At 51.3% G+C, this 27,766-nt stretch overlaps 1 protein-coding gene across 1 annotated transcript in view; it reads right to left on the bottom strand.

Moving 5' to 3' along the window:
- Positions 1–27,766, bottom strand: part of PTPRF (protein tyrosine phosphatase receptor type F) — a gene marked incomplete at both ends in the record, with an annotated part of 250,740 nt that overhangs the window by 51,464 nt on the left and 171,510 nt on the right. Inside the window, 8 exons of the mRNA XM_080349237.1 lie at positions 684–801; positions 3,082–3,108; positions 9,566–9,759; positions 12,594–12,899; positions 17,792–17,936; positions 18,943–19,076; positions 19,641–20,222; positions 22,954–23,223. Coding sequence (XP_080205363.1) covers positions 684–801; positions 3,082–3,108; positions 9,566–9,759; positions 12,594–12,899; positions 17,792–17,936; positions 18,943–19,076; positions 19,641–20,222; positions 22,954–23,223 — 1,776 coding nt within the window. The remainder of the gene's footprint in view (positions 1–683; positions 802–3,081; positions 3,109–9,565; positions 9,760–12,593; positions 12,900–17,791; positions 17,937–18,942; positions 19,077–19,640; positions 20,223–22,953; positions 23,224–27,766) is intronic.

The following is a 27,766-nucleotide window of genomic DNA, read 5'->3' as shown; positions in this document are numbered from 1 at the left end:
CCAAAGGCAAGCTTGACCACATCCGGAGGAAAGCACCTGATGAGCTCCTGGGTGCCCTGGCTGCCGGCCGAGGCTCCTGTGTTGCACTAGGTACAGGGTACAAGTCTTTACTGAGACAGCAGAACCGAACTGGCTGGGATCACCAGGACCTAGCAGTTGTGTCCGCAGCACTTCTATGGCAGGGTTTGTTGCATTCCAGATTTTACCATGGTCCTAGGAGCAGCTGGGCTCAGATATGTAAGCCTGGGCAGGCAGCAGTAGTAATGGCTGGGGGGGAGCTGAGAAGCACCTCTGAGGAGCCCCCTGTGCCAGGGACCAGCCTCGGCGGCACCGCAGTCACCGCAGGAAGCACGACATGGCACTTGCCTATGGGAACAAGGCGAGGACAGGCCATGACTCCAAAGCTGAGGGAGGGCCTGGACTTTCAGGCTTCCTCTTCCCAGGTCTCTGGACTATGCAGAAGAGCTCAGACCCATGAGTTTCATCTGTGCTGCACTTTGCTCGGGTGATCCAGCGGCAAAGCCTGTAAGTAAGGGCTGGAGATCACAAGTATGTACCTCTGCGGCGTCTCCAGCCCTCTCGCTTCCTTCCTGTACAGGTGCCTTGGCCATACTCCCCGTGTACCTCTTGGGAGGTTTTACCACCACCCCTACAAGGCTGTGGCATCTGCTCCCCGCACTCACCTGCCCCTGTGGTGGTGATGACTTTGGGCTTGCTGCGGGCACCATCTCCTTTGGTGGTGTAGGCAGCGACGGTGACGGAGTAGGTGGTTTCTGGCAGCAGGCCTCCAATGACCGTCTCCTGGGAGTGCATCCACGAGGCAGGGAAGAGGCAAACGAGAAGAGCAAATACTTGTTACTGGGGTGAGCAAAAGGAGGGCACTGGGGTCAGTATCTCCAACAGCAACACACCAACACACTTGCTGGCTCACACTCGGGCATTGCATTCAAGCACACACTCGCACAGAGCCAGCGAACAACAACTGCTGCCACTCCACCACTCATGTGCCTAATTTCAACCCCTGCCTCTAACACTCGGCCTTTCCAAGGACCCACCAGCAACTTCTGTCAGCAGCTGTGCTCTCCCACGGCTTCTGCCAAGAGGGAGATCTGCTCCAGAGACGGTCTTGTGTTAAGCAAGAGCCACCCTGCTGCAGCAAGCCTGAGAATAAGAGGACTGTGGAGCTGTGAACCAGGGCAAAAGCCAGTTCAGCTGGCTGTGGAAATCTCTTGGGGGATAACTGGGGGATTTTTGAAGTTGTCTCTTGGAGCAGAGCCGCAGGGAGCACCGGGGCCAGGCAGGGGCAAGGGACCCCGGGCAGGGAGCACCTGCAGTGCTACAGCACCGTGTTCAGCCTCCCTGCCAGGCACAGCATTGCAGGGATGGGACGGGGTCGGCACAAGGCATTGGCAAGACCGGGAGGGAAAACCCTGCGCTGTGGGAGGTCGGGGAGCAGGGTGGATTCGGCAGGGTGCGAGCAGCCTTGCGTGCTCTGGCTTCCCCTGGGCAGGAGCAGGGCATAGCTCCGCACTTCAATTTGAGATCAAAGAGGGGAGCACCGCTCCTCCCTCCTGGCCTCAAGCAGCAACATGACCCGTGCCAAGCCCGGTTGGCCAGACCTGCAAACGAGCAAGCACAGTGAGTTCAGCAGCTCACGGCGAGCTCAGGGTAGGCACCCCTGAGCATCATTCAGCTGCGAGCGCTGTGAAAGGGACTGGGGCCATTAGCACTAATAACCCTTCAGGTCATGGAGCAAGGGACAATTGGGTTGGAAAGGGGTTGGGGAAGCTTTTGGAAAGGAGGCAGAGACTCTGTGTTGGTTATTTACCCTTTCCGACAGCGAGAAGCGCAGAGATGGAGAAGGTTAAGCTCGAGCTGCTGAGAACAGGCAGCATGAGCACTGATAGAGGCTGCTCCAGGGGTCTGATCTCTGCTGGGGGGATCCCTGCCAGCTTGAAGGGTGTGAGGGGCGCCTGTGGTTTCTCTCAGAGCACAGCCAGTCTCCCATCACTCACTTGCACAAACACCCACACGATTAAACCTGCTGATTTCCAGTCAGTGCTGCTGGTTTAGGTTACCTGCCCAGGCTTACTCATCAAAATCACCCTGCTACCATCGCGGAACCAGTCAGCCCAGAGGAAAATCAACAAGCACCAACAAGAACCCCGCCAAAAATCACCGTGTGAACCAAAGTCCGATCCCAACTCCGCCCCTGCAGCAGATCGTGTGTGCGGGCGAGTGGACGCACAGTCCCATCGGTGCCAATGGACCCGCGGGGGAAGCACTCACTCAACTCCCGCAGACTCTGAACATCCCAAGAGAATTCACTCCTCCCAAACCCATGCAAAGAGAAATTCTCACGCAAAACCATGCCACCGGGAGCAAAGCAAGCGAGCTGGGAGGAGAGGAGAGAGATGAGGGATGGATGAAAGAAGGTCTGATTGCATAATGTAAACACAGTGCTGTCATGAGAAAGCCACTCTGAGCGAGAATCCTCTGTATAAAGCAGGAGGAGAAATGCATCGTGCTGGGGAAGCTCACAGTAGGGCACATAATTGAATTGCTGACTCTAAAAAGGTCATTTTCTAGTTTGTTCCTGCAAATTTATATTTCAAAATTATGTGGGAAAAATTGGATTTTACTGTTAAAATGTGATTGTTTTCTTATTACTATCTCTGTTTCAGCCAAAGGTCATGGTTGAGAGTGTATGTTATTTTTCATGACTACGATCAATGTGGTTTAAAGATTATGTATCTAATTTCACTGTGTAACTTGGTGGGCCAACTACTGTAGAAAGTAGTATCTACCTCCTGAGTTGATCACTTGAGCCTGCCTAAAACTGCACTGCAACAAGCTGGAAATACAGATTATAGGAAATGTCAATTGCTTTTCTGCATTTAGTAGCGATCTAAATGCCAATTTTCTCTGGATTTGCTGCTTGTGGAAGGTTTCACAATGTAACTCTCCAGCCTCATTAAGGAAGTGAAAGGGATGTTTTGACAGCACTGTGTCTACAAAATTCACAAATCGATTTACCAAACCCCTCTTTTCCAACCTGGAACACACACAAGTGGTACTTACGTGGTCGACGGAGTCCTCAGCTCTCCACTGATGGGGGAGAAAGGAAGGAGGAGAGAAAAATGGAGACACAGAATTTTAAGGGGCGACGTGTAGGAAGGGGATGACGACGACAACAACAGCAGGGGTTAGCAGGACTGGGTTGGGGGGATTACAACACTTATACACAGAGGGTCACCTGGCACAGGCTGTGCCAAGGGAAGGAATGGCATAGAGCAATTTTCTACATGCCGCTAGTCTGCGCAGCAGGTCTGAGATCATTCACACAAACAGGGGCAAAGAGCTTCCTTCTCACATGGGTGGAGAGGTCACCACTTCCTAACCTGGCAGTCCTTTCCGCTCCTGGCTTTGTCTGCACTTTTCTGCCTCTTTCACAACCAGAAATAAGAAGGGACAGCTTGTACCAACACAGCTCTGGGGCTGACTGCTGCCCCACAAGTCACCCGCAACAGTTTTGTGACCTCATCTCTGGTTTCTGTTCTAGCGATCCTCCAGCCACCACCTCTTGTTGAGAACCAAGCGCTTTGACACACAAAACTCAGAGGGCACTCTCTGCAGTGAAACATCAACACAACATTTACAGAGGTTGTGTGTCTTTTATCATTTGCAAGAAAATGCTCTGGGGACCTCAGAAAACTGAGAAGTGCCATCTCTTGTAAAGAGTGCAAGAGAGGCTGAGATCTTATATGGAGCTTCACACCAAGCTGCTTCTCTCCAACAGTGCTGCATGGCTTGGAGTGCGGCTCAAACTGGTGCCCGTACTGAGGAAACAGCTTCGCACTCCCAACTACACAACACCAAATGGCAACACTCACTTGACAAGAGCAGCCCTGCAGGTAAGACAAACATTTCCCAGCAGAAGCTCACGTGGATTCTCAGCTATGGCAGCTCTGAAGGGGAAACGTGTAGATTTATGGCTGGATTTGGGGCTCTAAGGCATCAAAGCTGCATTGGGGTGGTGAGATTTAGAGACCTTGGCTGCTGCCACGCATGCCCATAGCCCTGTTCTTTGTGGTTGATGCACCAAAGGAAGGTTTGCAGAGATCACAGCGAGCTCCCTCAGCCAAGGTGATGCGTTACATCTCAGGTTACTAAATCTGCCTGGAGGAAGCACCGGTTGATGGGTTCAAGCACAGAGATGAAAGCGGAAGATAGGTATCATTGCCCCTGACTCACACTGTGAGCCTTGGCAAGCCTTGACCTGAGCCTGAGCTGCCAGATGTGAAATGGCGCTCAGATACTGACGTGCTCGGGACACCGGGAAGCCCAGCTAATGCTGCTCAAGTGCCTGGGAACCTGCAAGTGCAGCACAAGTACTAAATGGTATTAAAGCTACAAGTTGCCTTTTGTACTCAGGCCATTTGAGGCGGCTTTCACAGGCTGCAGCCTATCACAGCAGCAGAGTACTGTCCTCAACAGTAAAATACATGGCATACCTTCAAATATTTTTTATTCTCTAAATTCAGAAAGAAGCAGCAATTGGAGAAACCTTCCTCTAAGATTTTATTACAGTCCACTCATCTGATGACATGAGACTGCAGCAGAATTATCCCCCTAAAACATCTTAAAATTCAATTTCAGTAAAGAGGTCAAGTTGTCCCTAAAGACTCGCTATTAAGCAAATGCCCTCACTAAGTATTGTGGTCACTAAAGGCCCTCTTTCCACACTCATCCTGGTGTTATTTCCAGTGTTGCATGGTTAGCTCAACCCAAGTCATTGCAGTTGACATCCTACCTACACCATTCAGCGCCCAACATGGTTAACAGCCACACACTCTGTCCTGCTGATCTAAAACCTAGCAGAAGTCTTGCTCCACGAAGGATAGAAGGCCTGGTAGCTCCTTCTCCCAGAAGCACACTTCTGCTTCAACACCATGTCCCTGATGGATGGGTACACCCCACCCCACCCCTCCTCCATGTCAGTGCAGGAGCAGAAGGTGACAACCCACTGCATCTCACAGCCTCTCACGCCACAGCGAGGAGCTTATCACCCACTAGGATTTTATACCAAGTGTTTAATGTTCAAACTCTGTCTGCTCTTATGTTTCAGTGGACTTTAATCTTGCATTAGATCAGAGTGCAAAGAAACGCCTTGAGATCTGTTCTGGAGGAATAACAGTGAAAAGCCAGGCCTGCATGAATACCCTGATATAAATTCAGTTTCATTATGAAAATATCATCTGCAGATCAAAACATTTCCTTCCTTAAACTAGCTCAATTGCTTCTTAACTGTTTAAAGTTGGTCAGTAAGACAAATTGATCTGAAAAGCCCAGGAGCTGTCATAAAAAGAACTCAGACAGGGCTGTGTGCATGAGGCAGGATGGCCCAGGGAAGTGCTAAAGCTAACAGTGTGTATTTATGGCAGCTGCAATGCCTTAACGTTTCATTTTACACTTCAACACCGCACAGCGTAGTCATGTCTCACAAGGGAACAGCTGTTCTCCCTGACCATGGCTCTTGCAAAAGACAGACTCAAGCTGTCCTAAACAGCCCCAGCTATGGGAAGTGGATACTGCGGTTTTCCTGCAGATCCTTCTCCTCTCTGCTTCAGTGACCGTGGTGCAACAGTGAAACTCCAGGTGTAAACTTGGGTGCTCAGCTTGTGGGATGCAGAAGTGTCTGAGGGCTCCAGAACTTTGTCTTTGTCCATTATTGAAACATCTATTGGATGATGCCTTTCAGTTTTGTTCCACTTAGGAAGCAGAGTACATCTCACCTCCATGCCAGACTCTTACCTAGACGAGTACACGTGCACGAGGAGCTGTTCCAAGTAGATTCAGATAAAGATCCTTGACTATCACCCAGGGAAAGAGAGAGGCTGTAAATTCTTCTGTGTTATGCATGGGGTGGGCGCTGCCCAGGGAGAAAAGGAGTTTCTGCTTCCCCTTTCTCCTTTGATCTCAACCCAGCTGGAGTGCCTGCTGTTAACTTCTTCCTGCTCTTCTGCAGCAAGCTGGTGGGATGTGCACTCGGTCTGCATGCTGGATGGACAAGTGTTGCCTGCAAAGACCACACAATCTTCCTATGAGCCTGCAGCCCTTCTCGTGGGCAGAACACCCTTCCCGTGCCTTGACTCTGTTTGCAGAGCAGGAGGAGGAGGTGGCAGGAGTCTCTCTTCCACAAAGCCTGACCTCCTTTACCCAGCCGTACCCAGTAGCAGCAGTGCTGCAAAGCTCTCTGCGCAGGCTGGGTCTGCAGAGGGCTGTAAGCAGTGAGGTTAATGTGTACACCACATCCCCAGAGAGATGCGGGCAGCAGGCTCTCCAGAAAATACGCTGCACAGTTGAGGGCAGGAGCAGTTGTCAAGGCCACACTGCAGCATGGGGAGATGTTCCAGTCCAGGCTGAGGACAAGCAGGCTGGGAGCAGGACACAACAAATCAACAGCTAGGTTCAGGCAGGGTCTAGCTGCATGTCTTGTAAAGAGCAAACTAAAGTCATGCTTGCACGGGAACCCGAACGAGAAGGCCTGTCCTCCCCTGGCCCTGCTGCCTCCTTTGTGCCAGGTGCTCCAGATTCTGCAATGCCTGGTGCTGCTCAGCTCCAAGCTCTGCAGGACACACAGGACCGGTACCTGGGAAGGGATGGAGGGCATCAGCCCCACTGCTCCTCCCAACATGCCGCAGCCTCCCCAGGCACTGGAAACCAAGGAAAGCAGGTGGTCCCTCACCCTCCCCTGAAGAACCTGATGCTTGTGCTCATGGCCCTGCTATGCCCCACTCCCTCAAGACAGCAAGGTCTTGTATGAGAGAGGTGGAGTGCAGCTGGCACCCCGCACTGGTCCCCATGGTCCTTGCAGAAGTGCTCTTGGTGCTTGGCTGTGCTGTGCACAAGACCCATGGCACAGAAATGAATCTTCTGCCATCACCCACCACAGGACCTGGCTGCGCCGGGAGGGCAGGGCCGGTGCAGGAGGTGGTGCAGGTATCTGACCCAGCTCTGCAGCGATACACATCCTCTCTCTGGGCACTCCTCCACAGGGCATGGCCACATCTGCTTGTCCATCAGTCTGTCAGTAGGAGGTGAATGCTCAGACAGGAAGGCACGGAGAGGTCTGACACAGGTGATCAGTCACAGGCGCAGCCACGGAGGGGAAAATGAGTCCTCAGCTCCATCGCAAAACCTTCCTAACAACTGATTACTCTTCCTAGGCAGGAGGCTGCAAAATAAAACGTGATCTCTACAGCACCAGGGCCCCCACTCCTCTACTGTTTTAGTCCTTTCTGCTCAAATGGTTTTGAAAACTCATATTATCTCCATAGCTAACATCTCCATTCCCTTTCATCTTTGTTTACTCTCTCTATATTTCTCATCTTCAATCAGGAAAAATCACGAGCCAGCTTTAATACCAGTGTCTTCACACCATCTGCAGCAAGCAGATTATGTGGCACATACCTCGTCAAAATCAACAGACAGCCTGGCCAGGCAGGAGGACGGGCTCTGCCTATGTGTTCAGAGAATTTCTTCTCTGACCTCAGACTTTCAATCAGCTTAATTCTCTCCTTGTGCACTGGTATAAACCGTGGCTATATTCTGGCCATCTTCATCCTGTGACCTTAAGCGACAGGTGTTGCACTGAATCTTTGTTTTCTCCCATGGAAAATCACTCTTCCAAGACTACTTGTTAAAGTTTGATCTGGGTGCTTGCAAAGACATGCACTGCTGTACTGAAAGATGGCAGCTCTTACAGGGTTCTTCAGTGTCTGGAGCAGGTGTATTTCATCACAAGCGCGGGTCATGCCTGGCTTCTCATTCTTTTGGGAAATAAAGATCTCTTTCTCCAAGTCAGTGAAACCTCTTCTCTGCAGGATCATCATTACTTTATTCCAAGAGAGACATGACTCCTTCAGAGTAGCCACTTCTCTGCAACTATCTTTTGGCCTTCACTTCCATCCAAAAATTACAGTGGTTGAGTTCAGCACCATACACACCGGGGAAAAAAAAGTAACAGCAACCAAGAACTTTCCCACATAAATTCACCAGATACGAAAGACTGGTAAGTGGTCTAACAGGCCAGGAAACTTCAAGCAGCTTGCTTCCTTGATGCACACATTCAAAATAATGCAAAATCCAGTACTCCTTGGGAAGTTTCTGGCTCTGGCATCTTCATTCCTGCACATTAGTATAGGGTTTCTCTCTCTGAAATGTATGAGTAAGGAGTGAAAGCAGAACTGGCTGGGCAACCATAAAATATTTGAAAACACCAACAAGAACAACACTGCCAACTTCACCCACCTACGCTTGGGACCAACCCATTAACTCCAAACTCCAGCTGAACAACACAGCATCAATTGTTCAAACAACACAGAAGATTATATCCTCCTGGAATATATAAAGGGCAGTAAGCATCTTTTCTAATGATTAAAATAAAGCAACATCTGAAACATAAACAGAGACGTGCTCCAGACAACACTGCAAGGACCCTTGAAGCATTTTCTCTCTTTAAAGTTTTCCCCTTCGACATTATTAGTGAGTTTTATCCTTCAGAATATGAATGGGGAGTAAAGCCATCTCTGTGCACTGCACTCCCCACTGACAAACGTATAAATGATTCACAGCTGCATTCAGGAGGCAGATCAATTAATCGTTGCAGCTCTCCAGTATTTATATTGGGCATCATTCAAGCAAGCCAGCTCTGAATCGATTACTCGTTGCTTCCAACAGCAGCAGATCCTGTACTTCATTTATACGATTATCTTTGTTGGGAACAGCATGGGTCATCCAGGATGAAGGACCCTTGCTCCAAAGAAGAGTTGTGTTTCATCACAGACGAGGCACCAAATACTTCCCTGGACCCTGGGAAAGTGGGAACTACACACCGCTGGGCTGAGCAGAGTGCACAACCATGCCTGGAGCACCGTGTGGGAACACGGCCTCAGCTCACAGCCCGTGAGGTATCCAGGAGATGGCATAAATAAGAGCAGATTGTCATATGGCAATTGCAGAGGGCAAAGTCATTTACAGGCAATGCAGGCCTCACCTCACTCTTCCCCTCATCCCATTCCAGCCTTTCCCAGACTCAGTTTGCTGCACCTACAGTTTGAGTTCAAGAGGCAACACAAGGTCAAGTCCCTGCCTCGCAAAAGCCGGAGGGAAGGAGGTTTGCTGAGCCAGAGGAGGGCTGTCCTGCCTGGCGTGCTGTGCCCACCCAATGGTGCAGAACCACCCCCACACCCCAGGAACAGGCAGCACCCCGGTGGACTGTGCCGAGAGAGAAGCTTTGCCCTGTATATAGTCAGCAGCACAAAAGAAGTAGACTTTAAAGCTCTCCAATGGTTTATAACCCGACTGGCAAAACACAATTTGCTCCAGCTGGAGTCTGCACAGGACAGGCAAGCAGAGAGAGGTACATGTTGGAGAAGGGGTAACAGAGGAGCATCTTTATACCTCATCTTTCCTACAGCAATCCTTTCCTGATTAAACTTGTTTGTCCCTCTGCGGTGAGGGAAGGTGCCATGCCCACCCGCCCGTGGTCCCCACATCGTACCTGTGCTTCTGACAGCATGACGTCCTTGATCACTGGCTGCCCTTGGGGCTCGTTGTTTTCCAGCTTCACGTATGTAACCTGGTACCCGCGGATCTGCCCATGCTGCTTGTTGGAGATGGGCAGCTTCCAGCTCACCCGGATGGCAGTCGAATTCACAGACTCTACCTCCACCTTTCGTGGTGGGGCACTGGGCACTGCAAAACACGCAAGATGGACAGTTAGCAGGTACCGCACAACTGCTGTCACTCCTTTGCTACCTTCCCTCCACCCTATTGCAAGGATGGCCCTGCTGGCACAAGCTTCCTGTCCTGACCCAGGAGGCCACGCTGCAGTTTTCCAGCATGACCACATCTCCAACCCCTTCCCAGTAACCAAGCAGTTTTGCTGCTCTCAGTACAAAAGAGCCCTACTGTGATATGCAGGAGCACCCCTAATAAAAGCCACTGTGCTGGGTCAGACACAAGGTCTGCCTATCCCTTTCTTGTCTCCCGCAGTAGGGGAGCAAGGAAGAACACAAGAATACAGCAGGAATATAAAGAACATGGTAACCACCTGCAGCTCAGGGTGCCCTGCAGCAGAGACGGGGGTTTTGAAGCCACCTTTGCATCCTGCCTGTCACAACGCCTCCTCTCAGATCCCTCTGCATACACCTGAACGCAGCCCCACAGCCCCAGGTAGCGCGGCCGGTGCTGCGCCTGCCCTGCGGGGAGCCCTGGTACCTGCCACCAGCCAGAGCGCACACGCGCTCCTCCCCTGGGACGGCAGGAGGTTAACGAGGGGGAAAAGCACCATCCTAAAACAATAACCCATTGCTCAGAGACAGCAGCCGCTGAACTCAGCCAGATAAAGGGGCCCGTGGGGATTGTGACAGCTCTGGGGACTGTATTTCATGCACGGCTAGCTGAATGCTTTTTGATAATAAAATGAAAAATTACACTGCCCAGAAAATATCAATTTTCTTGCAAGGTGAGGCCCGCTTAAAAAATGTATTTATACCCTATTTACCATTTGGAAAAATTACCTCCTTATTACTTTTTACTCTCGCATTGACTGTGACAAAAATGTCAATGCTACATAATTAGCCTCTTGGTTGCTCCTGGAGAGCTCCGTCCTGCTGAAGCAGCTGGTGCAGGGTTGTGCGCTCCCTGCGGATAACAGCGCTGCCACACGAGCGCCCGGACCTGAGCTCCATCCTGGCACCTCTACTGCAGGACCCTTTCCGCCCTCCACTGCCTGGGAAAATCCCGGGGTCTGGAACCCCGTACGCCCCAATTCTCAGCAAAGCAAGAAATAAGCTGTATTAGATAATTAGGGATGGATAGCTGACACGCAGACATAACGAGTGTTGCTATTTCAACCAACTAGATGGGAAGAAACATCTACCCAGCAGGTAAGCACAGTTTTTAAGCTGCAGGGCAATTCATTATTTTCCCCAGATGTCCTTCTTAATTGTAGATAATTAAATAAAATAGAAAAGGGAGGAACGGAGCATTTTAGCCCCATGAGGCCAGCTCAAAGTATGGGAATGGAGGGGGCTGTGCCTGAATAGTTACCACTTTCTGGCTGGAGCAGCCTATGCTGCAATCCACAAATCACTTAGTGCACTGACCTTGCACAAGCCACAGGGCTCTCCTGCCCTAGCAAGACACCTGCCCGCACACACAGCTGGGAGTCCAAGCGATAAACAAGATCCTCCCTGAGAACTAGACAGAAGCTGTGTGTCAAGCTCTGCCGGCAAGAGAAGGCAGGAGGCCTTGGCAGGACATGAAAAGACGTGAATGTGAACAGACCGCAGTGTTTCGAGGAACATTATCCTACCCCATTATGGGAAGTATGTGCTGTGTCTGAGACCCAAACAGGGAAAGTTCAATTTGTTTTCAGATCACAGTTTAGCATTTCTCCTTCCTTCATCACGGGTATCTACTGAGCATCAGCATGTCGGAGGGATATGAAATCACTCTTGACAGCTGAGCTGGAATGTCCAACCACAGTGCCTGAAAACTAACTGAGAGAGCTTGTTGCGACATTTCTGGGGTAGCAGCTTCCCCTGGGCTACAACTCTGCTGAATGAGAACTGAAGCAAACAATACAGGCAGCAGGACAAACACAGATGTGTTTGCCAGCCCAGGAACGCAGTCAGTGAGCATTCCCAGACGCCACTTCCAAAGCCACGGAGACGTGGGGGACAGTGGCGGCCCATTTAGGGAAACCGTAACATGTCTGGTTTCAATTTGCCACGCTGACTGGGCAATGCAGAGATCACCCCTTCCTTGCCTGGACGCCGCTTCTCTTTCTTCTCCTATTAAATCTGCAGCTTCTGGGGTCAGCATGAAGCCATGGAAGCTCCTACTGTCACCCTGAGCTCTGGCACTTTCAAAGGAAATGGCTTAAGTCATGATGACATAACTGACAGCCCTGCTAATACAAAGCAATTTCTCTTTAAAGCTGTCGTATCCAGTAAAGTGTTCTGTACATGCGATATTCTGACTCTTGAGTGCAAGAGCAGATTTATATAAGCTGTGGCTTGCCTGGAAGCCAGGGCAGGAAGCAGCTTTCCTGCAATATCTACAAGTTTCAAATGGATTTCTTTTCCCCTCTTTAGTTTGCTGGATTTCAAGTCAACAAGTAAACGTTAAGTCCTAATCTCACAATGTGAGAGAAACCTTTAGCTGGGAGAACTTGAGCTACCTTCAGTAAAATGGAAACCATGACCACCAAACGCTAGAAAGCTGAAATGGCAAAGCAGAGCCTTGGGTGTGCAGGAGGCACTGCTGACACGCACAGGACCCTTGTGGGACCGCACCACGACATCTGACCCACAGCCTGGAGGCAACCATCACATCAGAGCAAGGGCCAGCAGAACAACTCTCCACTCCCCCGAGCAGCTGACCAAAGCACTGCTCCTGGCAGTCTCCTGTCCTGCTTGAAAAGCACTGCCAGGCCAACATCCCCACTCCCCCACCAACTCAGATAGAAGAGTCCTGGTTACCCCAAGGTGGCAGCTGAAGGAGCTTTCAGTAACACCTACCATCCTCGTCAGTGCGCACGTGCACGGGGATGCTCTCCGGTCCTGGCCCCACATCGGTGTGAGCCCTTACCCACACCTTGTACTCGGTCCATTTCTCCAGGTCCTTGATCTCCCAGCTGGAGTGCTCCCGTCCAATGCCATCCACCACATGCTTGGTGTTGTCATCTCCTTCCACTGCCTGGTACGCAATGGAGTACTGGGTGATGACCCCATTGCGGCTCTGGGCAGGCGGTGGCACCCAACTTACCCGGATGGTAGTGGAGCTGGTGCTTACACACTCGACTTCTTGGGGTGGGGCGGAGGGGGCTGGGGATAAATAAATGAAGTGGGGAGATGAAGGGAAATGACTGGAAGGACAAACCAAAACGCACAGGGAACTTTTACCCAGCCAACTGAGCACTGAACATACTCATGGAAATTCAGCCAGTAGCCTCTTGGACAACTGCCTGCCTTCCTCGGACATCATCAAAGATGGCACTAGGGGCAATTTGTATTTGAAAGGCTGATGAACAGCACGGAGATGGAAGTGCTGTTCTGCATCAGAGAATACCTCTTCACAAAGCAGTTCTGGACGCTCACTTTACAAAACACAACAAATGGCAATAAGGGAAAGGGGGAGTGAGAGAGACAGACTGATGGGGAGAAGAAAGATGCTTTCAGTGAAGATCTGAAGCAGATGGAAACCAGAAGAAGTAGGAAGCTACAGAAGGCAAGAGTGGCAGAAGGGGAAGCTCACACACCAGCTTGTACGAAGGCTTGCAAAAACCCGTTCCTAGACAAGTGGAGGAAACAAAAGAGGGTAGGGAAAGCAGGTGACTGAGGTTGGCTGGAGTGCATCCAGGCGGGGTTTGAAATCACAACCATCAGCTGTGAGCAGCACCCTGACCCAGGTGGGAGCCAGCACCATGTGGTAACAGGAGATAACATGGTTGTGCTGCTTTGCACGTGTGCCCAGGATCTAGGACTGATTGTTTCCTGCCTGCCAAACTGGTTACCTGCCCCAGGAGCTCCCTGGCCTATGCAGCTGTACAGGGGAAGATAGGTAGGTCTTGTTCTCCCCCAAGGCAAAAAGCCACCTGCATTTTACCTTAACTTCTAAGCCCCAGCAACGGGATCTGGGCAGCAGACAGTTCTAACTGGGATGAGGATCAGAAGATAAGGGTGGAAGCCTGGAGAGACAAGGGAGCCCACCTGGTCAGGGAAGGCACAAGGGAGATGGGTGCATCCCTGGGTGCTGGCACAGAAGGCAAGAGCCCTAAGCAGAGAGGGCAGGGCACCATCATGAATAAAAGCGTACACAGTTGCTCTAGGGCTAGGAAGCTGTCTGGCCAAGCAATAACGGAGTACAAGGTAACTTGCTTTGCCATGGCAGGTGAAAGGCTGCTTCCATTCTTCACTGCACCCAGAAATACCTGAAAAAAAGACCGATGCCCTTCCCCATGCTGCAGTCTTTGAAGCCATCGATGCACCAGAGCCAGCCCTCCTGGGACAAAGGGACAAGCCTGCCAGGTCACTGTCTGCACAAAGACAAATACAAGCTATGCTACCCCAGATAGCAGCAAGGACCTCAGATAATTAAAGCACTCAATAATTGTGCCTTGGCTTTGCTGGGCACAGGCTGGCAGTGGAAGAAGATTTGGGAAAGCTGGGGACGGCAGGACCTCCCAACCCCACTGGTGACCCCTGCTTGCTGGGAACACGGCCCGCTTGCTTGCAGAAGCAGTCACAGGCTGCATGTAACACTTAGTGCCCACTTCTGTGCTCAGGGAGCAGGGATTGTCCCTGATGCCTGGGCTGGAGTGCATGGAAAGATGGACGGAGAGTGGGCAGTGATGGCGCTGGATGAGATGATGTCTGAGCAGGGTCAGGCTGCTGCTACGGGAGCTACACTGGAAAGAAAGAGAAGCCAAAGCAATGCCTGGAAGCAAACATTTGCCTACAGGAGGGAGGCAGAGCGGGATCGGCTCTGTCCTCTGGTACACCGGGAGGCAGCAGGGGTACAAAATGAATTCTCATGCTCTCTTGGTTAATCAGTAGAGAAGTGGCAGAGAAGACAGTAGGAAGATACAGCACCAACGCAACACCAGAAGTGAATTCAAGGAAGGCATAAGGGAGACACAGTGCCTGGTGGCATCCCTCAGAGGGACAGCTGAGACACAGGAGTTGGGCAAGCCTTTCTTTTGGCACTGTCTGTAGACAGGCTCTTCACAGAAGAGAATTGCTCTGACTTTGGGCCTCCACAGCATCCCTTGGGATGCAGCAGGTGAGCTCCTTCTCCAGAGGCAGTTTTGGCTGTCAGTGTGGGCAGGTCAGACTTCGGCTGTTGACTGGGTAAGAGTCACACACATGATGTACAAGGCAAAAACTCAGATTAACAATTAAAAAAAAGCAAAATAAAACTTGATAACATGAGCAGGATCAACTTAAAATGCACAAGGAGTAGAAGTGTCTCTCCTGCAGCCAGCAAAGAGCAGACTGGGTGGCCAGCATAGATGTACCCACACACACACACTGTGCAAACCTCCGTTGCCTCTGGGCTACTCACACTGGCCTCCCCCGCCGGCCCAGAGCAGCCTTGTGCACCCATCCAGCCCACCTACTCCTTAAGCTAGGGAAAAGGCAGCCTTAAGATTGCTTTCATATTTCAAGAGAGAACAGTATTTTAATGCTGAGGCCTGATGGGCAAAGAGCTGATGTTCCTCTCCCGCATCACACTGCTTGCCTGAGGCACTGCACAGTCCTGGAAAACTCCCCCGTGCTCCTCAGGCCCTCTAAGCAGCATTGCTTGTACTCTTTGCAGGGTGCTCAGCAACTAAGCAAGCAGCTTAGCAGGAAAGGCAGCCCAGAAAGCAGCTGTCTTCTCAGGAGATGGGGTCCAAGCTGTGCTGCTGAAAGGGCACAAAGGGGCACTCCATCCCTCTGGCTTTGCTGGACAAGCATCCCCACCACACCTGAGCAGCAACACTACAAGAAAAGCCCAGTAACAGCAATACAGATGTCCTTCTCCAGCCCATTAGTGCCTCATTAGTGATGATGTGCCTCCTACCTTACCCTTGACTGGTTTGTCAGGGCCAGGAATAAAGCCTGAAGACAGGCTCTTTGGAAAGGAGGAGTCTGGCTGCTCCTGCAGCTTGCATCCCACCTGAACATGTCAACCTCCAAGATCTAACAGTCTTTTTTTATGGCTATCAGATGAAAAAGTGCAGGAAGAAGACCAGTTCAAAGCTGGGAGTAACAGTCTTTCTAGCTTAGTAAGTTCTAAGGCCACAGGGGACCAATCGAACCATCTAATGTGAGGTGTTGTTAAGTGTGGACCAAGGAATTTCTGTCTGGAAGTCATGCACTGTGCACACAACTTCTGCTGAGCTAAAGCAGAACTTTCTGAAAAGTCTACTTGACTTTGAGAGCCCCAGCACCCAAGAATCCACCCTGCCCTGGGACTGTTCAGTCAGTGGTTTGTCAACCTTACTGCAGTAGTAACTACAGCCCAGTAGTAACTACCAAGGACGTCTCTCATAGAATAGAGTGCCATTGGAAATCTCCTCAAGCCTGTAAACCAAGACTCAGGCAGTTCTTGGATAAACAGAAATCTTAGGTCCCCCAGTTTAAGGAGAGTTTCACTGGCCAAACCAAGGTATTCCTGTGGCTTTTGGCCAAATCTCCTCCATCCTGTGCACAACTTCCTTACTGAACAGATGCCAGAACCAGTCAGTGAAGCAAAAACCTGAAAAACAGAATGGTATGAGACCCCCTGTGAGCAGACAGCGTGTGGAGCAGGTCATGGGAAGAGTCCACAAAGCAAAGGTTTCTCTTACTCAGACTGTTGTGAGACTCTGAAGGACTAATTTATGCATGGAGCTGTCTCTGATTAACTGTGTTCAAGGATAAGAGCATCCACTGATGGAAATAATTTAAGTGGCAGGAAAGTTGCTTGAACCTTTGCCTATCAATACAAAAACCATCTGAAATAGGTATACAAATCCCCACACTCAGAATTTGCTCTCAGTGTTCAAATATTTATGATCTGAACCTCTCTCCATTTTCATACCTGTCTATTGTTCAGCACTAAGCCACCATTAGCTCACTTAACGAGGTGGAGGAATCCCTGTGACTGATATGTTAATGAAGCTGAGTTTTGGTCAAAGAGAAGGTCGTTCCAATAGTGAGCAGAGCTGCTCTTCCCTGCCTGTGCTCCCTTTCTAATGGCCATCTCTGCTCTCGGCTGCTGTGCATGCTGGTGCCCTCCCTGCAGGGAAGGCTGGCTGCCTTTGCCAACTGCTCACCCCATAGAGCTAGTAAATCCCAGACAGACGGTGCTAACAGAAATGTCTTTTTTTCCCCCCTTTTAATGCTCTTTGCATAATGGCAAGCCCAAAAATCGTTAGTGAAAACGAGCTTATCGCAGGACCCTTTGATAGCCCTAATCTGCTTATGCGCAGCACTTTGAGCTGCCAATCAGAGCAATGCGAACTCCTGCTCTGTGATCACACGGAGCAGAGCGAGGATGAAAGTGATATTGCCTGGGTCACCTCATTATCCAGCCTCTCTATTAACTCGGCTGCAACTTGTTCTGGTTTCCCCTAGTGCTGCAGTCCCAGAAGCAGAACTTGCTCACACGACCCAGGCCAACAGCCGCTTTCCAAACTGACTCCTCCAGCTGCCTGACAGCCACTGGCACATCTGGCTTCAAAGGATGCCTCACCTTGCAATCAAGTGTACGGACCAGGGGTGGACTCCTGTGGAAGCAAGGCAGCTGGAATAGGGAGTGAAGGGGTGAAAATGCAATGGTTTGGAGACAGCCACATTTAGAGCCAAACGCCCATATGCTGCCTGTCCAGACAGCTTGTCTGCATGGGAGTGAATTCATAGACATGCACAAACCCACTCAAATCAATCTCTCCAAAGCAATTTCCCAGCCTGTTTCACTCCTCCATCAGTTTTTATGAATCTACCCTTAGGGAAAGGCAGCATGATCAAAGGGACATGAAGGAAGAACTTACCACTTGGGTGCACCCCCTCTGCCAAAGAGCCCTGATCCAAAACCCCAGCTGACTTTCCCCATCACACCCTCTAGCAAACTGAATGCCAGCATCCCTGCAGACCCAAAGGGCAGAGGAACCGAGCTACTCCGTGCCCAGGTGATGGAAACCGGACTGCTTTTGCTTTGTCTTCATCACTGCAGAGCATCAGACACTTACTGGATTGGGCAGTTCTGGCTTCGATTGTGGGGGTGTAGACTCCTACGCCCAGCTCTGAGCGGGCACCCAGACGGAACTTATACAGCGTGTCTGGTTTGAGACCTTCCACAGCATATGAAGAGGTTGGGTCAAACTCCACCTTTTGCTGTCAAATAAAGGGAAATACAGGTTATTTGATATAGTTGGAGAATACAGAAAAGCTGGCACTCAGCTCCCAATGCCAAGGGGATAGGCAGCCCCATCACCCATTCTGGCCCCAAGTCACAGCAACGCTGCCAAACCTGTTGCAGTCCTGCAGGACACCAAAGGATGGAGTTTCCTGGGTAAAACACAAGGACTGTGCAGGGAAGCAGACCCCTCTGAAATCCAAGCTATAGTGCCTGGTGCCCTGACTGCACTCACTGTCTGACAGCTTTGTGGGAAGCTAAACAGTTCAGATGAGGGGCACAGGACGCCTGAGTTTGTTTCCTCCCAACAGACAGTGTCTACCCATGAAACAGAGCAAAGCTCTTGTCCTGGAATAGTCAGCATCTCTAATGCTCCTTAACAGTGCTGGTAAAGGACTTGGTTTTGCTGCCACTTCACCTGGAGGGCACTTATTTCTGGCAGCTCTCACGCCACTATAAACACAGGAGCAGAGAGGAGCAGAGGACACTGTGCTGCTGCCATGGCACAGTCCTCACTGTGCTGCCCTGCAGCCAGCGCTACTTTTGATATATTTAGAGCTGGACTTCTTTTAGGGACCTGACAGTAAATGTGGAAGGGCTCTCTCTAAGCCACCCTCAATCTGCTCCTTAGGAATAACCAGTCCTGGAGCTGCAGACACATTTTGGAGGCCATTTCAGACCCACCTGGAAGCCCAACTGGCCTGCACAACTGTTTAACGGCACCAGCAGTAAGGATGCCTCAGAGATGGTGTCATGGTGTTCTGGAGTCTTTGCCATCCCAAACCTGTCACTAGCTACTTTGCTGGGCACACACAAGCACAGCTGAGGTCACTTGAACAGACGCCAGACAGAGATTGCCATACTCCTATCACACAACCATGGAGAAGAAACAGTCCCGTTACCACCCCAGCTCACACAGACACCCTTCCCAAGCTGCTGGATGGTTATGTCCATTCTCAAGTGCTGCTGATTCAGGATCCTCACCTGTGCGCCATCCTCCCCTTCCCAGTACAGCAGCTCGTATTTGGTAATGCGCTCCTGAGAGGCGGGCAGCCACGTCAGCAGGATGCGGGTATCAGACTCTGCTTCTGCCTGGAAGTCAGCTGGCTGGGCAGGAACTGGGGACCAAACACATGGTTAGTGCCAGGAGGCAGATGCAGGGAAAGAAGCTGTGTGGCTCTGCAGAGTCTGCATTTCAGCTTGTGAGGATCCTCCTTCATTCCTTCTGGACCCTCCCTTCTTCCCTCTCCCCTGTACGGTGCTTTTGCAACAACCCAGCAACAAGCAAGCGCCTCTGGGACCCAGGCAGGTGACCATGGGAATTGTACTCACTTCCAGCCCCTGTCTGCAACCCAGCTCCTTCCTTCCACACGTGCACTCACACCCCAGGAGGGCCCAGTCCAGTTGCACAGGTTCACACCCAGGACCTTGTGTCACATTTTTAGCCATTGTATCCCAGACAAAACTGTGGGCTGTGTTACTTGTACAGAGATCGATACCAACTCCCCAGGACAGGCTGACAGCTCAAATCTGATGGCTGTGGGGTGGCGATGCCACTCTGACATGCAACCATTTGAGCACCAAGTGCAGTTGCGATGCCTGGTGCAAACCAGCCGCAAAGCCGAGCTGCACACTGCCGGCTGCAGTGGACACGGCGCTGCAGCACCTCACTCCATACGTACCCCCTTGCTGCGTTTTGACCTGGATGATGTCCGAGGGAGGCCCGTCACCCACGGAAGTAAAGGCCAGGACGCGGATGCTGTACGTGGTCCCCGTGATGAGGCTCCCCACGGTGGTGAGGTGGCTGTCGTCGGTGTTGTGTTTCTGCCACATGCTCAATGGCAGGTGCGGGTCGGTGGTATAGTACACGCGGTACCCTCTGATCTGTCCATTCGGTTCCTCTGGCTGCTCCCACTGGACCAGCATGGTGCTGGCGCTCAGCATCCGTGCCTGGACTTTGAGGGGTGGACTTGAAGGAGCTTGTTCTCCTGTCCGGGCCTCGACCAGCTCACTGGGGGGGCCCCTGCCAATGTTATTGACTGCGATGACCCGGAACTCATACTCTGAGAAGGGGCTGAGCCCACCTATGCTATAGCGGGTTGTTGCCACACCATCCACCTCCTGGAACTGACCCTCCAAGGATTTGGGCTTGTACTGGATGACGTAATATGAAATGGGGTCGGAGTTGCCTGAGTCCCAGGTGAGGGTCACGCTGGTAGCTGTCGTTTCAGTCACTAATGGCTCTGTTGGAGGTTTTGGCAGTGCTGCAATTGGAAGGCAGAGAGGTGTGATTTAAATAATTCAGTCAGCTCAAACCCTTCAATGTGCATGGGGATAAAAATGGAGCTGCCACCTCCCATTAACATTCTTCTTTAAAAGGCAGAAATCATTTCATACTCTAGAACATGCATTTTTATATTACCATATATTGCTTGAAGTGGTTCTTAATGGAAGGATAAACAGAGCAATCATGTAATTAGACGTGCTTGACGCACTTACCAGCAGCAGGCTAAATAAAGGTAATTCAACAGGGATGCAGGAATGTTTCTGTCATGGGGTTTCAGCTGGCAGTGGGAAGGTGCTTGCTGGGCTGGGCTGGCCCCAAGAAGCCAGGTATACAGCTGGTTTACAAAGGGATACAGTAAAGCAGAGCACCGCAAGTCACCTGGAACTATGCCCCTGCTTCCACAGAGCCGGCATCTTAGGCCATAGGGAGTTCATGGACAGTGCTGTTAGATGGGGTGATGGGGAAATGCCTTGTAAGTGTTACAGTGCATGCAGGAGGGATACAGCCAGAGAAATTACCAACTTTCACATCCACTATTTCACTGGGTGGTGTGTCAAACTGCAACCAGACAATAAACTGTTACACAAGAACTCTGTGACACTGACATCACTGAAATGTTAATGAGAATGCAACTACTGCAAGCAAACATTTCCAGAATTTGCCATTTTACCAAAAGAACAAAGAAAGAGAATGAGTGTGTGAGAGAGATTTGCAGAGTACACAAATACTTTAAGACAATGACTGAATTAAAGTCTACAGTAAGTTTAAGCCTCCTACGAACCACCCTAGTTAAAGTCATTAGTGACTGTAATGCAGCTGTGCTTGACGAGTAACTAGGAAAAATGATCAGCTCAAATTAAGATCCTCAAGTACGTCATTCTTTGGCGAAGCCATCAGGTTTCCAGCTTCCACATGGTTCAGCTGAGGAGGGCAGGTTCTTTAGCACAGGAGCACACCTGCTCCAAATGCCAGGGAAGACAACTTTTCCAGTGCTGCTGCAACAGGAACACTCAAAAAATCAGTGAGGGCCAAACTGGCACGGGAGGGAAGGGCGTGCAACCCACAACCAGACACCGCATCACTGCCCATGGAGGACTCAGGATGAGCAAATGCATCCTGCCCAGTATTACAGCCTGAAGCAACACATTTCCTAGAGCATCCAAGAAATCAGCAGTCTCAGGCTTTCAAGGGCAGATGACACTCATCCACCTTTCCTTTGGAGAGCTGCAAGCTTGACTCTCGCTGATTCTTGGGTGTGCAGCCTGCATGTGAGCAAGGGGCAGATCTGGCACCTTCGATGCCCTTACTGCAATCGGCTTTGTGTCATCTTGCTTCTCCTGTCTGCCCCGCAAATGGTACTTTCCAGCAAGCACAGGAGAAGCAACAGTGGGCAAAGGAGACAGGGACAGAAGCAGTAGGATATCCCTAGTGAAGGTGCAGAAAAAAACAGAAACAAGGAGGATAACAAAAGGCTAATGGAGCTGAGCAGATCGCTCCCTGTCCTGGGGTGGCAGCATCACTTGGCCAAAGAGGGAGCAAGGCAGCACAAAGAGGTAATGACTGGGAACCATCAGTGCAATAGTGCAGTTCCCACCTCCTCTCTCCACGTCCAAACCACCTCTCCATCGCTCCCCTTTCTTCCGTACACTCTTGGGCATGTACTATAATTGCGGCAACCCCTGTGCTCTGTAAGAAAACGGGGGCTGGAAAAGGTACTGACTAGCAGGCGCTGCGAGTAAAGGGAGCGATGTGCGGCTGAGGTTAAAAGCATCTTCTGACTAGCACCAGGGAAAAGAGAATTTGCTGTTAATCTGTAGGTCACGGAGGGCTAACACTCAATTCTGTGATTTGTTCAAGCAGAGACTCAGTGCTAAAGGTGGCCATAGTGCAGGAGGGGGCCTGCAAGAACAGACAGACTCAAAAGATGACATATCTGTGGAAATCTGAGCTAAAAGCCAACTGCAGGGAGAGGAGGAAAGGGACAGTGTGGACCTGCTTCTTGGCCCCAGATGGAAAAGGCAGGACACATACTTCAGCCTCCTGTGAGGGAGCTCCCTGGGTGGGCTGCCCTGTACCCAGTGCTCAGCAATCAGCAACAACATCCTCTTTGGGGCAAAGCTACCTGTGAAATGGCAGCAGGAAGCACGCCTTAAGGACAGCAACAAAAGGAAGAGAGAGGGCAAGAGGCAGAGCAGTAAGGGAAAAGAGAAAATTGACAGAGGAATATGCAACAATTTAAAAATGAACGTGTAGAGCTCCTCCCTTCACGTCGCTGGGATCAACATTCTCTCATCCTGCCCTTACTGCAGGAGGACACCTCTGTGCAAATAGCTCTCTGAGTACAGACACACACAGACCCCTGCCTCAGGACAGCCTGTGGCTGCCGCTGTGCTGAGCTGGTCCTGCTAGTGCATGGAACAAGCCAGAAATTGCTGGGATAAGCACAGACTCAGTGAGGTTCCCTCGTGGCATAACAGTGACCCAGCCTGACACAAGCCTGTCTCCCATCATGCCACATGCAGGGAGAGACAAAGTGACCTCCTAAGCAAATACTTTACTGTCAGCAGGAAAAAAAATGAAGGTGTGGGTTTGGGAATCTCCCTCACAAGGTGGAAATGTCACAGGAAACTGCAGTTGCACCCAAAAACTCTTTGGCAAAGGGCATCATTGAAACCCAAGTAGGAGCACTGTGAGCAGTAATTCCTTACCTTTGACAGTGATCTGGGCTGTGGCTTCGATCATGCCGAGCGAAGAGATGGCCACACAGGTGTAGTTGGCAGACTGGACGATGTTATTTAGCTCCAGGACGTTCCTACCGACGGGCATCTCATCCTCTTTGGTCAGTTCCTCCACGCCGGCCATCCACTTCACGTAGGGCATCGGGGCACCCACTGCCACGCACGTGAGGTTCACGCTCCCCCCAGGCATCACCTCGTGGTTGCTCGGAGGGATAGAGAATCGAGGAGCAACACGCCGCACTGAAACAAGGAGGAGACAGCTAGTAGGGTCGCAGGACCAGCGGAGAGCACTCGGTTGCATTGCAGGGGTACATGAGTGGGGGTTCAACACTTTTGCCTGTCTATCCCTCGGGACAGATAAAATGAAGTGAGAGAGCTGTTCAGAGCTTTGCCAAATTGTACATACTTTGCTCTCCTTCCTTAGCCACTGGCATCTTATTAGAAGAACTCATTAAGGGATGGCTGAATCCATTCCCTCCAAACACAGCCTTTTGAAATCATATTACTAACATGAAACATTCCTCCATTTAAATTACATCCCTTTAATTAGAGAGTATGCACAAATGCCAGTCACACACTCTCTCTGTGCAGAGCCCACTGAAGGTCTGCAAAACGGAATTACCTGCTCAATTTATTAGCTCTAGAGTAAAGCAACTCGTCCCCTAAACCTCTCAGGGTTTGGGCAGGAGCAGCAGAAAGGTTTCTTTCTGAATTAGCACACGTGTGCTGCTAAATAAAATATAATTCCTTTCAAAATGTAATTCAGGTTCTACCTTGGCTCAGAAAAAATAGTCACCAGAGCTGCATGACATTGTCAGGGCCTGAACAGATCACCTTGCTGGGCAGGAGAGAACTAATCCTGACAGATGTGAGATCATATCCATTTTGACAGAAGAGAGCTGGGCTGGCAGAACCCTCCCCACCTTTGTGGCAGCACTTTGGGAGATGTATTCCTCCTTATTTCATTGCACAGCTTCTCTTCATATCAATCCCTTGCTGGGTATTTCATTCAAGACTTATTTGTAAGCAACCCTCAGCTACAATAAAGCTCTAAAGCTGCCTGCCATATGCATTCCCGTCAGGAAAATGACACTGAGAAATGAGGCCCCTTCTTCAGGGTTAGTGTTATGGGCCTATTTAAGCAAGGGTAGAGAAACAACTGTGCTCGGTAAATCTTTGTCTCCTCTGGGCAAGCTCATTTTAGTCTGTAGTTAAAAAGGGAAGCTGCTCGAATGTGTGTTGCCCAGCAGCCCTGCTCTCCTCCAGCCTCCTCCACCAGACGGGCAGCCCGGAGCCTCGGCTGGGCTGACGACGGACCAGCTCCCGAGGAGCCTCTCCCTGCCGGGGATGTTCCTCCATCAGTGCACGGAGCAGCCAGCAGCGGGGGCCGCTGCAAACGGGGCAGGAGCCCGAGTGGTGCCAGCTCACAACACACCGCAGGCATCACCAGCCCCACAGGAGCCGGGGGTCCGCAGGGACACGGCTCCGCTGGCACGGCTCCTGCCACCACAGCATCTCCGCAGACGGTAAAGCTGCTGACAGCCCGGCGAGCTGCAGAAGTGTCAGCTCTGCTTGCCAAGCTGACTCTCCCCAAATCAAATTTCACTAGCGCTCTCTTTGATGATTCATCCCCAAACCAACAGGCTTGCAGAAATAGACTGAACACAGAAGCCCCCACACTAGCATGTACAACAGAGCTAAGACTTCGTGATAAATTAGACAATACTGTCAACATCGTGTGTGTACTACACATCGTCTCGGTGACAAAACAGGGCTCATTAGCTCCTTACCAGTCAGGGGAAGGATAACTTGCTTTGCTTTTTTTTTTTTTGAATGTCTAAATCCAGCATCTTGCTGGTTGTTTCTTTTAATCAATTATTAAATCTCAAATCAATAGCTACATGAGCCATCACCAGTGAGGCGTTACCTGACTGATGGGGCAGTGCTCCCCAAATGAGACAGAACTGAAAGTGTACTCAAGTGCGATGCAGTCATGAGAATACGGAGTTAACCTGATGGAGATGGCAATGGTTTAACATGATGGTGTGTACTTCCAACCAAAGCATCCCAGCACCATTCATTAAGAGTCAGGTTTAATTTTCAAATGAACATGGCATCGAATTATTTTGGGCAGAAGCTGTTCAAAATCCATCCCCATCCAAGGACCAAACCCACCCACCCACACTGTATTAAAATAAAAAAAGCAAACTTCGAGGGTAAAGCCACAGGTGTGCACAGAGCACTCACACACATGCACCAGGCAAACAGGCCGGCAGGCACCGGGGGCTACGACAGAGTCAGAGAGACAGCGGTGTGAGGGCAGGACAGGGAGAGGGAAGATGCACAGCAACCCACGTACAGGGACACGGGAAGACAGGAGACTGGAGGACAAGAGGCCATGCAGGAAGATCAGAGCCCAGCATGCACAAACAGATTTTGACTCCCAGCCCTGTGAGACCGGAGGCAGCACAGCCCGCTGCAGACTCCCCCACACCTGCGCTGTGCCCCCACGTCAAGCTCCGCTTTCAGGGTGCTCCTGGGGCCATGCTGAGCTCCACCAGCGCCGTGTCCCCCGTGATGTGTCCCGCAGAGGCAGTGGCTGTGGGCGCAGCAGCCGACTGCCCCGCTGCCCTGCGGACAGCACGGGGGAGACGCACTTCACAGGGGCTGGGGGCTCTCTCAGCAGAGCTCTGCAGGGTGAAGGGAAGGGCTGAGCCCCTTCAGAAGCGTCTCTCCCCCGTCCTACCCGCAGGGGAGCAGCAGAGATGGGTGGTGCGTTCGTGTGCCTCAAGAAGGGATGAATGGCAAGGAAAGCGCTCCTGCAGATCAAACCAAACAGGAGAGCGGGCAGGCTGCAGCATCGCCAGCCTTGCGATGGGCCATGCCTGCTGCACGCCGCAACCCACGGCACGCCAGGACCCTCTGTGGGGCCTCGGCTCTCAAGCCTGGCAACAGATGAACGGCTAAACAGGCCTCTGCAGTGTATTTTTGCGACGGAGAACGGCTGAGCCGGCCTTCCCTCATTAGCACACCGGTACAGCTGCTGAGATGGGCTCGGTGCTCCATGCTGGAGAGCCGCGGTGCCCAAGGCAGCGCAGCTGCTAAAAATGGATGCCACGTGTAGGGGTCAGCTCTCAACACGGGAGGCGGGAGGGGGTCAGGGCAATGCCTTTGGTGAGAGATCTGGCCCGGACCATACTCTGGCAGGAGCTCGTGCAAAAGAAGGGACGGGCTCCATCAGCCTCCCAGCCTCTCGGGGGATAATTGGCAGCTTCTCGTCCCAGTCAGTACAGAGGGAGAAGGGGAGATGCTGTCAGTTAGCATTAGTGAGAGCTGGCAGAGCTCTCACAGCAGCTTGCAGAGCACCATCAACACATTCCTCAGGCTCAAGCCAGCGATTTAAGTCGCTTGCTTTTCTAGCGTAAGAGTCTGGTAATAATTTAAATCAGTATAACTCCTCAAAAAGCAGCATTCTTAGAATTTCTGTCCAATTTACAAGTCAAATCACATGGGCTAGCACAGCCCATGATGCTACCTAAAGTGCTCCAGAAAATTTTGTTGTTCTTCATTTATAGCAGCAATGAAATTTCCCTTTTTATTACAATTTTCTTGACAAGAATTTGCAATATTTTTTTTAATCTTCTTTTTGGATAAAAATCAGAGAAGGTGGTTTGGAGGTTGTGCAAGAACAGCAGAGGGAAAATTGCTGTGAGTATTAAAATGATTTCAATGGACAATAGTATAATTCAGAGGTTTAGTTAAACCAGCAGACTGTCAAATATGGGATTCATTGTCATTCATCCCAAGAACAGGCATCGTAAGGGCTCTGTGCTGCTCCACTGTTCAGCACACCTCCCTGCAGACAGCGTTCCCTGGGAAGTGCAGTGAAACCCCGGAGCAGGGAGCAGTGAGGCACGACCTCAGCCTGTGCCCTGGATCCCACAGGACGGGGAGAAAGGACAGCGTGGAGACCAGCTCCCCACTCACTGGGGGGACCACGGGGAGGAAGGCGGGGAGCAGGCAACACGAGAGTCACAAAGGTTGAGATTGAGAAATGTTAATAATTCAGCATGCATTAACATGCACATTCCTTGCCTTGAGAGCAAAGAGCATGAATCGATCGCCCGGCTCCTTTCACCACGGGAGTGGCTGTTTCCTAACGTCTCAGGTTCCCTCTGAGGGTGACGTTACCACTTGGAGAACCAGAAACCTCCCATTCCTGCTGCTGTCTGCAAGAGCTGTGGGCTCTGAGCTCTGGCCACCAGCGCTCAGGAGCCGGCGCTGTTAGCTCCTCTCCCGCATGCTGAGACACTGCTGGCACACGGCAGGGCTCTGCTGGGAACACAGCAGTGCCAGGACGACCGTCCGTGCTTCCAAAACCGCGTGCTACTGCTAGGGACAGGGAAATGAAACTGCTTCCCTTGCTGGCTGTCCTGGCCACAGCACAGCTGGGCCAACGACAATGCTAACACCCCTCCCTCCAGCTTGCAGAGATGCTGGGCTTCCTTCCCCCGGTGCCCAGCAGGCACCGAAACTCCGGGCTCCATCCTCTCCCTCCTGAGACCCATCACAGGTGCTGCCCCATGGCGATGGAGAGCTGCGCCCTTGCCCTGCACACTTCTCCGCTCCTCTCTGCAGCAATCCCAGCTGCTCTGGTCCCGTACCGCTGTCCCGACACCCTCTGCCCTTTGCTCTTTTTCTGCACGAAGGAGCAGCCGTTCGAAGCCCCGTGTGCTCTGACGGAGAACCAGCACTGGCTGTGCTGCTCCTTCCTGGCCCCTGC

The sequence above is a fragment of the Nesoenas mayeri genome (assembly GCF_963082525.1).
Source record: "Nesoenas mayeri genome assembly, chromosome: 8".
In the NCBI taxonomy this organism is placed as follows: domain Eukaryota; kingdom Metazoa; phylum Chordata; class Aves; order Columbiformes; family Columbidae; genus Nesoenas; species Nesoenas mayeri.
The sequence above is the reverse complement of the archived record's forward strand: the minus strand, read 5'-3'. Positions and strand labels throughout refer to the sequence as shown.